This window comes from Drosophila ficusphila, unplaced genomic scaffold (genome assembly GCF_018152265.1).
Source record: "Drosophila ficusphila isolate 14025-0441.05 unplaced genomic scaffold, ASM1815226v1 contig_791, whole genome shotgun sequence".
Classification (NCBI taxonomy): Eukaryota; Metazoa; Arthropoda; class Insecta; order Diptera; family Drosophilidae; genus Drosophila; species Drosophila ficusphila.
This window is the reverse complement of record NW_025064737.1, coordinates 27,561,162-27,573,818: the sequence shown is the minus strand read 5'-3', so window position 1 is coordinate 27,573,818 and position 12,657 is coordinate 27,561,162. Positions and strand designations below refer to the sequence as shown.

The 12,657-nt window shown below is 43.3% G+C and overlaps 2 protein-coding genes across 3 annotated transcripts; one reads left to right on the top strand and one right to left on the bottom strand.

Annotated features, from left to right (window-relative positions):
- Positions 1-1,482: 1,482 nt before the first annotated feature.
- LOC108099489 (ferritin heavy chain) lies at positions 1,483-3,353 on the bottom strand. The gene is made up of 3 exons (XM_017203049.1): positions 3,221-3,353; positions 2,786-2,918; positions 1,483-2,386 (listed from the first exon to the last, which is right to left on the bottom strand). The coding sequence occupies exons 2-3, from the start codon at positions 2,901-2,903 to the stop codon at positions 1,821-1,823; spliced, it is 684 nt and encodes a 227-aa protein (XP_017058538.1). The 5' UTR covers positions 2,904-2,918; positions 3,221-3,353; the 3' UTR covers positions 1,483-1,820.
- Positions 3,354-4,267: 914 nt separating this feature from the next.
- LOC108099487 (ferritin subunit) lies at positions 4,268-6,676 on the top strand. Of its 2 annotated transcripts, XM_017203047.2 has the most exons (5): positions 4,268-4,390; positions 4,612-4,696; positions 5,328-5,432; positions 5,599-5,876; positions 5,942-6,676. In XM_017203047.2, exons 2-5 carry the CDS (start codon positions 4,630-4,632, stop codon positions 6,212-6,214), a joined length of 723 nt encoding a protein of 240 aa, XP_017058536.1. In that variant the 5' UTR covers positions 4,268-4,390; positions 4,612-4,629; the 3' UTR covers positions 6,215-6,676. The 2 variants fall into 2 exon arrangements, with proteins under 2 accessions (XP_017058536.1, XP_017058537.1); XM_017203048.2 differs by lacking the exon at positions 5,328-5,432 and having other exon boundaries at positions 4,271-4,390.
- Positions 6,677-12,657: the final 5,981 nt, after the last annotated feature.

The window sequence follows — 12,657 nt, the reverse complement described above, 5'->3', positions numbered from 1 at the left end:
TAAATACAAATTAGTAACGCTATTTATTAACTTCAAATACGAAGAGATTATATTGAATGCGATTCTTTTCTTACGGTGTATTCCAAGGGCTTAACGAAACTCATTGAAACAGCATCTATCCGCAAATCAGGGTAATTAATATTAAGTGGATTATTATTTAATGACCACTGCACGCACTCGGAGACACTGAAGAACCACTGGGAAGCACCCCAACCACCTCGACTTGAGTCCCATTCCGTCCTAACTGTTATGATCCCGAACGGAGTTTTCCCTTATGGTTGTCATATTCTAATTACACGAGAGCACGCAGTTATTACACGGATTCGTTTTATGCCGCAGATACGGATGCTGCGATTTGATGACCCCTGACCCCAAACCACCGGAGTAGTTATAGCGGCATTAAAATGGCAAATTGACGTTCATTTCACGTGCTAGTGGACCGTATCCGGATGTTCGGTGATATGAGCACATAGTCCTCATTGAATGGGCGTCGCTAATTGATAAATTGCCCTGATGCGTGGCTGGGATCCATACAAAAGATGGGGCCACGCTTACTTCACAAATAAATGCCCTCTAGAATGTGATTCCAAGAAAAAATGCTTTTTCGGAAGTGATTAGTCAAAGCTTATTTTTACTATATTTAGCAAGCTAACATACGTTACGTTTATATTATTAAATCCTCTTGCTATATACATTTTTCTGATCAACGGGAATTAAGAGAAATATTCCCATATTTTTGTTAATAGGTCAGGAAAGGGAGAAACAGTCGGCGATAAGAAAACTACGATGCAAATTCAGAGGACCATAAAAATCATCTGAGATTGCATTGCCTTACGTAAGATTGTGACTTCCACGTCATCGGAGGCCCCCCTTTTAGTCATCAGACGGTCAAGATGGCGCCTGAATCGCCATGTCGCCGGAACTTTTCCGGACGGAACAGAAAAGTCGTGTGCACCAGACAAGCGATAAGGTAGAGAGAGCACCCATTTAAACAAACGTGGCCCTTTTTATCAAGCGGAGGAGTGTGGTACTGATAAGATTGTTAGCCTCCTTTAAGCATCTGAGATTCCCAGAAAGATTATCACACTGTCAAATAACACAAAAATGAAAGACCAAAAGTGAAGGCCAAGCCATCCTTGGATATCCATTCTTTTTGAAAAAACCATATTTACCACATATGCATGTACGTCGGTGTAGGTCTGAATAGTTTATTTTAATTTCTAGAAACGGATGTCTAAAAATAGTTTTATATTTCGTCATCTGAAAAAATGTAAACCATACGCAAGAACACTCTAGAACATTACAACGTGGGGGTTTTTAAAGAATTTTGCGATTGTAAGTTCCATTGTTCCATATGGTATCCAAAGTACATAACCAGCTATCAGCGGAAAAAAAAAAACGCAAATAGACGCCCGCAATGTAAATAGCGAGCAAACCAGATCACTCTCAAAAACCTTATCATAAGAGGAAAACAATCTGCTGTTTTACTAGTTGATATTTAGTTACTTTGTTGTGTTTATTTGTTCAAGCGGTAACATACAATCTAAAGATACATTTGCTGGGGCGAGTTGCTAACTTATTTATGATAACATTATCACAATCTTGTGTGCTGGTAAATCAAGGTGAACTTGGGAAACCGGGGTGTAAATCATTTATTTTTGGCTGCTTGATAATGCTGCTGCTGCACTGCGATTTATTGATGAACAAACCAAGGAAACAAATTAATTTATAAGGGATTTAACTGCGATATTTTTGCGGGATGATGAGAGCAATTTTGAGGGAATAGTGTAGGAGTGTTGCGAGGGTGTATCGCCCGGTCTTTACTGCTTCTGCAGGTACTCGTCGAACAGGTAGACGGACAGAGATGGATCCGGAACCTTCATCAGCTTGGCGAGGTCGTTGGCATATCCGGACAGCTTGCGCACGCTGTCGGCCTGTTTGCCCAGGAAGTTCTCCTCGATGTAGTGGGCCAGCTCGGGGTCCCGGTCGGCATCGGCGGCGTGGGTGGCACGGGAGTGCACGTGGGTGGCTCCACTGGCCAGCTGCTTCTCGGTGTCCAAAGCCAGAGCCAGGGAGTGCAGTTCATCGACCTCCACAGTGTTGCGCTTGGTGCTCACCGAGGCCGGAGACTCGTGACGGGTGTTGAAGTCCACAACTCCGCCGCGGCGGGTGATCTGCTTGATCAGGGCGATGCTATCGTCGAAGGAGCGGTCCGAGAGACCCTGGTACAGCTTCTGGAATCCGGGGCGGTTCTTCTGGTAAGAGTTGAAGTGGGTGGCCAACAACAGATAGTCGTACGACTTGGTCAACTGGGCGTTGATGTAGGCCTGGATCTCGGGCTCCACATGGTCGATGCCAGCGAATCGGGCATTACAAATGGAGTTGCCTAGGGGAAATGGGGAGAAAATTAACAAAAAATTCAATCCCTTGCTCTTTTTGAATGCCTCAGTATAATTGTTTCTTTAATCAGCCGTTTGAAGGTTACCAAATTAAGTTGTCTTAATGCAAACGAAAAGCTATTAAAATCAACCAAAGACTAGTGCAGAAAAAATTTTTAAAGGTGCTAAACAGTAGTAAAGATTTCACTACAGAATGTTTTAACGTGAATTCGAACTTAGATTTTTCTTAAACATTTAAAATATTTGTCACTTACTTTTGCCTGTAAAAAAGCCAGTGAGCGCTTGTACTTTTATTTTCAAAAGATTAAAGAGGCAACAACAAACAAAAACAAATTATGTTCTCTTCACCCATGCTCTTTCCCTTAGAGGCTTTTCTCTGTACTCACCGGAGAAGGCTGACGAAGCGCAAGCGGTGATAACAGTGTTTTGGCAATACTCTTCATCCTTGGCCAAAGCAAGAGAGCTGAGGCTCGCAAAGAGAGCGAGAGCAACGAAAAGTTTCATCTTTACGGCTGGTTACTGTAAATTAAAATCAAAATCGAAACGAAAAACAAAGAAATTAGTTTCACAACAATTGACAATTGAAAAACAGCCACTTTTGTTTTCGTTTAGCGTCGGAAAGGTTCTTTTGCGTCGTAGCGTTTTCTTGAATTTTCTCGACGACCCCCCCTCTTTGTTTTCTTTACAGCAAACCACCACCAACGGAATGTTATTGTGTTTCATTGTTTTTGTTTTAAATGTTTTTGCGGTTTGAACTTTGTGTTCTTTAAATGTTGTTTAGGCTAAACACTAAACACTTGTTAATAATTGAGAAAACTCACTTCAGTGTGTTTTAATTACGCTTTAAACTCGCTTTTTGGTGCTGCTTGTTGGGGCTCTGGAAATGAACTGCTGTTTATAGCAGTCGCGTTCGTCTCTTTCAATGCGATCGATAAGGCTGTGTGTGTGTTTTTGAGAGCGCTTGTCGTTTTGCGCTCAGTGCGGAGATTTTCGATGTCATTCAAACATGGCCGCTTCGTGGTGTTGTTTTTGTTGCCTTCTGGAAAGTGAGTCACGGCAGGGTTGTCAGCGTGTGCAAAACATGGGCACTGCACTTTGGGCTCAAGAGGTTTCTTCAGATTTTTATCGGTCAAAGAGGGAGATTTGGTACTTTATTGATAATTGGTTGAATAAATGTTAATTAAACTTTATTTTGAATACGGCGGTGAAAACATTTATGTGTTATGTGTCCTATTCAATTTCATTTTTGTTGTGATTCAATCTGTTTGCATGTACATGATTATTGGACTGTTCAGAACTAGCTCTGATATTTATGTTAAATTTAAAAACAATTTAATTCTGCATGAGTCTGCTAATAATATAGGGTTTTTCTAAGCTGTTATGTAACAGTTTTCCCAGCATACTCCCCCTTATCAAGTGTCATGTCTAGGGCCCTGCAACCGACACCTAAAAAGCGCCGTCGCCATCTTTAGGAGTTATCAAAGTTACTGATTGATCCCCCCGCCGAACGTGACAAATCAACTTGGCTAAATAGGAATTAAATTGTCAGTAAAATTCACGATGAAATTAAACCGCTTGGCAACCCATGACGTGTTGCTCTCCCGCAGCCAAAACAAAAACAATGAACAGCTGACGCAGGGTGCAAAAGAGCGGCCATATTGCATTCGGATTATTAAATGCGATTATCTGAATAGGAACCCCGACTTTCCTTACAAAGTATTCCCACATTGAGGACGTGTGTATCAAAAAATTATATGCGTATTCAATAATCGGCCATTTAAACGTTTGACAAAGAAAAAGGCGACATGTTGGAAAGATAACCATGCACACTCTCCCACTCACGCACACACAGAAAAAAACCGAGAGCGAGCGCGTTTAAAAGTGTTTTGTGCGCCGTTGTGAGCTACAGTTCGTTTTCGAGTTTCCCCCACAACACAAAGCAAGAGGCATTAGCTCCACTGAAAAATCAGATTAAAGCTGTCAACCAGAAGGTACTGGAAGCCATTCGAGGAATCAAAGTAATCCCAATCAAGCCCATCAAATTGAAGCAGGCGACGCCTTCTACGCCAGTGTGTGTAACGGCAGCTAGATTCGATAAAGAGAGCGGCCTATTTAACATTGTAGCCAAGCTCCAGTCGCCTCATTCTCATTTGTGCATTTCAAGCAAAACAAACTAAAAGTGACAAATTTGTTCTGTGATTTTGTGCTAAAGACTTTCGACGAACAAAAGATGGTGAAATTAATCGCTAGCCTGCTGCTCTTGGCCGTGGTGGCCCAGGCCTATGGAGACTTCAAGTGTAAGTACCATTATTTAGCATTTTGTTTGAATTTCAAACAAAACAAAGGCAGGTCAGCGGAAAAACACAATAAATTTCGACGCAATAAGCAAAGAGCAAAAAAACAGTGTGATGCGTGAGCAAAGAGAGCATGCGCGGTTTCTCTTAGCCCTTTTACACTCTCTTTGGTGGAGTATCCGAACCAGTTTGTTTTTAAAGTTATTGATTCTTATTTGCTACCGTTATGACTTTGGTGAAATGCAAACCAGTTTTTACAAATTAATTTGCCATGCTAAATTATGCGAATTTCGCTTTCATTTCCATGAATAAAACAGCTAAATCAGCTTGACCCTTGTTGCTACATTGCCAAGTTCACTTGAAGCTCCCTTTGCACACGGCTTGGGATGTGCGAGGGAGATAGAATGTGTAAGCATGCTTTTTGCACACGGCTCCAAACCAAAACAAATGCCGTTACTATGGCGCAGAGAGCTGCGCACGTTACCAATGCAGTTACAAAGAGAGCGAGAGAATGTAACGCATTGCAGTTTTGCACACGGTTTTTTTGCCCTAGAATAGCGGTACTTCAAGCGCAATTTCCAAGGTTTATGCAATACCGCCCTCTTAAATGTAGTAACGCAACCCCTTCCCTCAGCCAAGCACAAAAGCAAGAGTTTCGCTAAAGAACTAAGTGAAGAGAGAGAACGACAACAAAAGCAAAACCCCAACTATGATGAAGGTCAAGATCAGGGGTGCAAAGGTTTCTGTAAACAATATAACTTTACCTGAGTCAAGCTTACAAAGTCAAATTTTCTTTGGTGTTAAATTATAAATTTATAAATTTTATTTTTTATGGTTAAATTTGACTTAAGTTGGCTGCAATACTGTTACTGACCCCCACTAACTTTAAACCAACCCCATTACAGGCTCCTTGGCTGTCCCCGAGATCACCAAGGACTGGGTGGATATGAAGGACGCCTGTTTGAAGGGAATGCGGCACCAGATCCAGGAGGAGATCAACGCCTCCTACCAGTACTTGGCCATGGGTGCCTACTTCTCCCGCGACACCGTCAACCGCCCCGGATTCGCCGAGCACTTCTTCAAGGCCGCCAAGGAGGAGCGTGAGCACGGATCCAAGCTGGTCGAGTACCTGTCCATGCGCGGTCAGCTGACCGAAGGAGTGAGCGATCTGATCAACGTGCCGGTAAGTCTACTCAATCCCGGAAGTGCTCTTAGCCAGCCCACTAATCCTGGTGACTCCCCCGGCAGACCGTGGCCAAGCAGGAGTGGGCCGATGGTGCCAGCGCTCTGGCCGATGCCCTCGACCTGGAGATCAAGGTCACCCGCTCCATCCGCAAGCTGATCCAGACCTGCGAGGGCAAGCCCTACAACCATTACCATCTGGTGGACTACCTGACCGGTGTCTACCTGGAGGAGCAGCTCCACGGACAGCGCGAACTGGCCGGCAAGCTCACCACCCTCAAGAAGATGATGGACACCAACGGCGAACTGGGCGAGTTCCTGTTCGACAAGACCCTGTAAGGAGGTGGAGATATCGTGGAGCAGCCCAGTCACGCATCAAAATTATCAGCCAGTCGAGTTCATAGTGTTCTGTTATCTGTTAGCCGAGGGAGCCTTCCCCGAGGGTCCGCCATTAAATCACCACCAAGTCACCGAAAAGCTTTCGCGTTCCACTCTTTGACTGGCCAATAAATTATCCGTACGACTGCGATCCTCAAACCAGCACAGCAAAATTCCACGTCTGTCTTTCTTATCAACGCACGCGAGGAGTCTAAAGTGATTATGTTCTCTGATTTGTGATTTTCCGTATACCTCGGGAGGGGCTCCGCTTATGCAATCGCCGAGATTTCGCCTAGTTTTAAGTGAAATCACTTAGGAAGACACTCAACACACCCCATTTAATACATCCTATATCTTTATATTTTTCTGTCAATTAGACGAGCAAGTTCTTAAATAAATAAACAATATATGTAACGAAGGAAATATCATATGGTTTTTTACTAAAGAGGGGATATTGCTTATTTTTTTGCTTGTCGGAAATAAGTTGTAGAGACTTGTATTGGAGCTGATTTTTGGGCAGCTTATATGGAAAAGTGCTTTGAATCTACTTTTTGGTTCGTAAATTATACTCGCCAGATTTCTAAGGCCTCTGGAGAATTCGATTAAGTGCAGATCATATGATATCCCATTTGATTGAAGCACTTTAGTCAAAGATATATTTTCGCTAATTTTTCCTCTCTCCGTATAGAATCATCTGGCTAAGAAGATAATATTGAGGTCCGTCCCCTTAACCGATTAACCCTTTATTGTCCCATGACAATGCACTTGATGAGCCGTATCTGGGATCACGTCTCGCCTGTCCATCAGTGGCCAGTGCCTAATGGTTTGTTCGCATCGCAAATTCCGTTTGATAAACGTCGGCATCTTCGACTGGAGTCCCATTATTGACCCTTTCATGTAGTCACCTCCCACTAAGGATAACCCCTCACTCACAACCCCTTTTCCCCTTTCCCAGTTTAATCTGATTTGAAAACACAAAAAGGCAACCATAAAGGGGAGTTATGCGAGACGAAGGCTGCACTGAGAAAAAATCGACAGATACAAGAAAGCAGTAGAGGCTTGTCGAATGTTGGCCTACAAATATATTATTTTCATCCTTCCATTTCTTAATAAGCCAGACATGATAATATAGTTTTTTTTTCTTATTTTTATCCCTCTACTCAACCGTTTTGTTTTGTTTTCAGTGTGCGACTTGCAGATGGCCAATTCCAAGTACAAAGAATAATTCATAAGTCACTTGTAAAAATGTCCACAACCATTGGACTTATCCACCCCCTGCCTTTCCCTCGGGCTAATGTGTGCTCGATTCACCCTTTCGATGTCCATGTCCGTGTCGATTCGAGTGATTGACAGGACATGCCATGCATTGAATTATGATAAATTGTGGCAACTGTCAAAAGACTGTGCTTGGGTTTCCTGCCCTCCGACCAAAATCAGGTCCGTTTTCGGAGCGTGACCAGAGTGAATGGGTTAGTGCCTGGCATTTTAAACAATTTCATAAGCTAATATTTGAGCAGATGTCCTTGTTCGTTGCGGATTTAAAATTGCATCAATCTGGTTCGACAATGGGCCGCAAATTTTTTGATAAGCGCCTCAAATATTTAAGCGCAATTCGTTCGATTGACCAAAATGGGGCGGAGTTTTTTGGGTGGTGTGTCCGGCATACAAATTCGCCATGACAGTTTTGGGCCGACTATTAATCTTGGCCAACGGTTGCCAACTTTTGTTCATGCCTTTCGACCAATTTGCCAATGATTTTTATTGCATTTCTTATGACTGCTACTTTTTGTAAGAGATGGAAGCCCTAGTATTTTTGAATCGACTCTGAATTTCTTTTTGTATTTTTTAGGGTAAAAAGAAAGATAGCCAGCCAATTTTGTAGTGAAATATTCCAGGCCGAGACGTGCCAGTGATTCATCCTGCGCATATCCTTCCGATAAAAGTGACTGCACGCTTATCGCACTGACATTCGTCCTGCTCCTCGTTCGCTGACAAATTTGCAACGCCGACCAGGACAATAGGCATGAAATGTAAATGAGAGTTGGCAATATGGATGTCCTGTCCGCTCTTCGGATCCCGGATCAAACCGAACCTAACCGAACCGAACCGGTTCTGACTTCGAGTGGCAGCAGCCAGCTCCGCAGGACATTCGCCGCCTGCCGCCGGGAGATGATTTATGTCCGGATAGTTCCTTTGTCTTTCACTCATCTGAACTCCACTGCTCTCACTCCGATTGTTTTCCACTTTCTCCGCTTGTTTGCTGTTCTCACCATAAATCTCTGGACGCCCATTGAGGAGTGACAGGCGTAGCCCCCGGGAAATCCTTTCAAACCGGTTGAAAAAGACGAGCGAGGAAATGGAAGCGGAAGAGTAGAAAGGATCAAGTACTTCGATCGAAAAAAATTGTATAGAGACGAAGAGATAGCCGCAATAAATTCGTAAATATCTTAATATAAATCATGCTATATAAATGTTTTAAAGTACCTTTCGGAGTTCTACTCAATTTGCATTCACTCAGCCAGTTTGTTCAAATTCTCAAGAATTAAAGAGGGAATTTGAGGTCCTTGCACTTTCTTGGCTCGCAAACTCAATAATAACCCATCCTTAGACCTGTGTTCATCCTTCGATTCACTTTCCCCACTCTCACTCTCAGAAAATTTGTTGGTAGCCCACTAGACTTGAGGCTGCATCACGAAAATGATTAAAATTCAACAAACATCGGTCAGGAGAATTCGAGGAGCATCCAGCCACGGAGCCATTGTCGCCTCAGAATCTCACAGCTTTAGCCCACAGCGTTATTGAAATGTCTTAGCAGCTGTCCAAACATCCTTCCTCGCCAAATCCTTGCAGGGGAGCAAAGGATTCTGCTGATTTAGCATATTGACTCCTTGCCAAGGAGCGAACTTATACAAGATTTATGCGCCCGACGCACGCCAGGCGACAGTCGAGATAAAAAGGATTCGTATAACTCACGCCCAGCGAAAGGACAACCAGAATGGTTCTACAGAGAAAGAAATCTTATTGCAATTATATACTTTAAAATGACAATGAATAACCTATATTCATTAGGGGAGGGTGGTCCCATACCGACCCCCTAAAAGGCAAAAGCGACAAAGGTGAGAAAAATCAATTTTTCAGTTCAGTTCAAAAATTTACTATGTAGAGGGATCAGTTTACTATACATCTAAATGATTAGTAAGTGCGTAGGTGCTTTGAAGCGTTAGATATTCAGGCAAATATAAAACTCTACTTTTTGGTCGTACTCAAAAGTAGTGGTCCGAAACCGACCCCCTATTTCTTAACAGAAAAATTTAATAACATAAAATAGAATTTAATGATTTTGACGTTTATTAAGAAATATATTGAAGGTTCTTTCCAGAAAATAAAAATTAATGTATGATATAAAGGGCACTGTAGTCAATTGATGAAGTCTGAGTTGTCCTCTTTCTCATAGTAAGTTTTCACGTTGTTTTCGCGTTGTTTTTCGAAAGCCGCTCGTTGATGACTGTCTCTTCGCTTTCTTCTGATGTGTTTTGATGTTTCTGTTACTTTTCTTTACTGAATCTTGTATACTTTTTCATATTTTCCCTCAAAAATACGCTATGACATATTAAGCTGCCAATAAATGGGGGTCGGTTTCGGACCATCACCTAGCGGTCGGTTTCGGACCACCACGACCTTTTCTGATTAACTGCTCGGCATTAACTAAAGACGCAAAGAGCGATGTAATTCTAATTATGTGAGTGAAAGCTAGGACTATCAACGATCAGAAAAATTTACTCTCCGATTTTTATGCGGAGAAAAAAAATTTAAGCTCAAGTTCAGTAAAGCTCAAAAATAAATGTCACAGGCGTTGAAACAAAACAAACGGAAAAATTGCAGTGAAACAAAATAAGTCAAAGTGGCTATCTATCTCCAAAATGTCTGTGTTATAACAGCTTTTCACTGAAGTTTTCGACAATTCGGCTAGCATCGCCATCTCTGAGAAACATGGGGGGGTCGGTATGGTACGACCGGTCGGTATGGGACCACCCTCCCCTACTATTTTTTCATATTTCTTACACTATTTCTTTAGGATTAAAATAAAGAGTGCTGCAAGAAAACTTCAATTTTATTCATTATAATTTTTTTCTGTGCAGAATAGAAAATGTTTGGTGTGGGGAAGGCAGTGCAATAAATTGGATTTGCATATTAGCACACTACCAGAAGAGGAGGCGGGCTAAATGGGGAGGCTGCACCCTTTCATCTGGGGAATTCCAGTGGGGAAGGGCGGGTGACCACTGACCCTGTGTTCTGGGGGCGGTGGGTGCCAACGGCCATTAGGCAGAGCGTCTTAAGTACGAAATCTTGCCTAAATTGGAAATAAATCATTAAAAATATGTCCGCAAACAAGAGAGGAGAAGGGGTATCCTGAATCCTTTGAGCTGTTTGCCGAAAGGGTTTGCGACAATTTCCGGAATTTGCGGCATTCACATGTGGGCAGAAGTTTCGGGGGGTTGGAGAAATGGGCTTGTAATTCCCTTTGATTTATAAAGATAACGACGCAGTGTCGTGTTTAATTTGGAGCGCACCTTCTCCCACTCTGGTAGTCACATAAATCCTGGAACAGGACTCTGGTCCAACTGGTCAGGCGGAGTATGACTTATGTGGCCGGGCCGCAAAGTTTGGTAATTATGCATGCCCCAGACATATTACTTTCGCTATAGTTCGCTCCTCTTTGTCTTAACATAGCTGGGCATCTTCAAAGGGGGTGGACATTTTTTAACTGACCACTTTCATTGGCACAAGGGAACTGCCAAAGTTTTGGCCCACAAACTTTGGCTTGACATGGCTGAGATAAAGATTAGGTCCTGTCCCCTGCACTGAGATAGAAAACTTGGAAAGCAGAAAGTCGGAATATAAATTTACAAAATGTAATAAAGACCTTTTTTCATTTATTTTTCTTCAAATATGTTCGAACATGATTTTACTTGCTAATTAAAAACAAAAGTTATTTCTTGCTTTGAAGTTATTAGTTTAACTGGGAAAGTAAATAAAAACTTTTTGGCAGTGCCGTAACTTTTACTATCGTCTGTTGTGTTTATTGCCGGTCCCTCTGACTTTTTACACCCAGCAGTTCAATGGCCAGAAGTATCAACTACGAATTTCCCCAGAGGGTCATTCCGTGGCGAACTTATGCACCCAGGTTGGCATCGGGGGATCGGGATCAGGATCTGAATGGAGGGCAGGTTCAGTCACTTGGGAGGCCAGTCGAATAAAAAGCTGATTTGCATGCTTCTCCGCAGCCCCGCTCCTCGAACATTAAAACTAAAGAGCAGCCTCAGCAGCAGGACATGAGAAAGGACCTGCAACGTGTGAGGTTAAATAGATTTGCCGTGGGGACGCGGTGAAGGGGACTCCCCTTCAGTCTGCCTCACGCGCAGTTATGCCGCAGACATGGCTCGCTTTTGATTTAAGCGCATTGTTTGCGTTAAATATTTGCCATGCCGGCCACGTTACCTCCCCTTTTTGCCAAACCCATCTAGCACCATGTCCTGCAGTCAGGACCCGGAGCCAAAGCCAGGGCCACAGCTGCAGCCAAGAGCCTCGGGCAGAAAGGGAGGGGTCTGAACCACGAACTCACATTTCTCCACCTCCGAAAGTCCGGCGGAAACGTTTCTGCACTGAAAGATAAAATGGACAGAAAACAGTTTGCAGAAAGACATCCTCATTCTAAATGTCTGTTTCAGGACATCATATTGGGTTCAGACAGTTAAGATAGAAGAATGTAGTATTCTTTTCTTAATAAAGCACTACTTGAAATTATAAAACCATTTCAAGATTTCATTGCATTTATTATCCTTCAGTGCAGCTTCCTTCCTAATAGGAAGAGCTACCCCAGCCAAGATCCAAACGCTCATCTGCGGGCTAAGAAGCGAGCAATCCTCGCCTCGTGTTTGATTTCCGCTTTCAGCTCCTTGGCTCGCCGGCACATCCCACATCCTTGGCAGGTCCTTCCCCTCCCCCTCCGCCCCGCAGCAAAACAGCTTAAACTTCACAGGCAGACACGTCTGCGGGAAAGTGGAAATGTGGGTGTTGCTGGTGGATTCGGATTGGGAAGATGGGAGCCCTCGCTCAGAAGACGCATGAAGTGCATTAGTTGCAATTGAATTTGTACATTGTGTGTGAAAGCCGGGGAGCAGCAGTCTCCTTTCGAGTGCAATTTTGTTGCCGAGCTGAAATTGGATTCCATATTGCCACTCAGCGAGCATCGTGCAGCTGCGGTTATAGCCCTGCCCCCGACCGACTACCCATCCTTCCTCTGGCAAAGTTAATTAGAAAGCCGGGCAGGTACTCGGTGGCTGCTCGAAGACGCTAATTGAACTGCCACAGCTGGACTTGAGCTGCGATTATCGGCTAAGAGA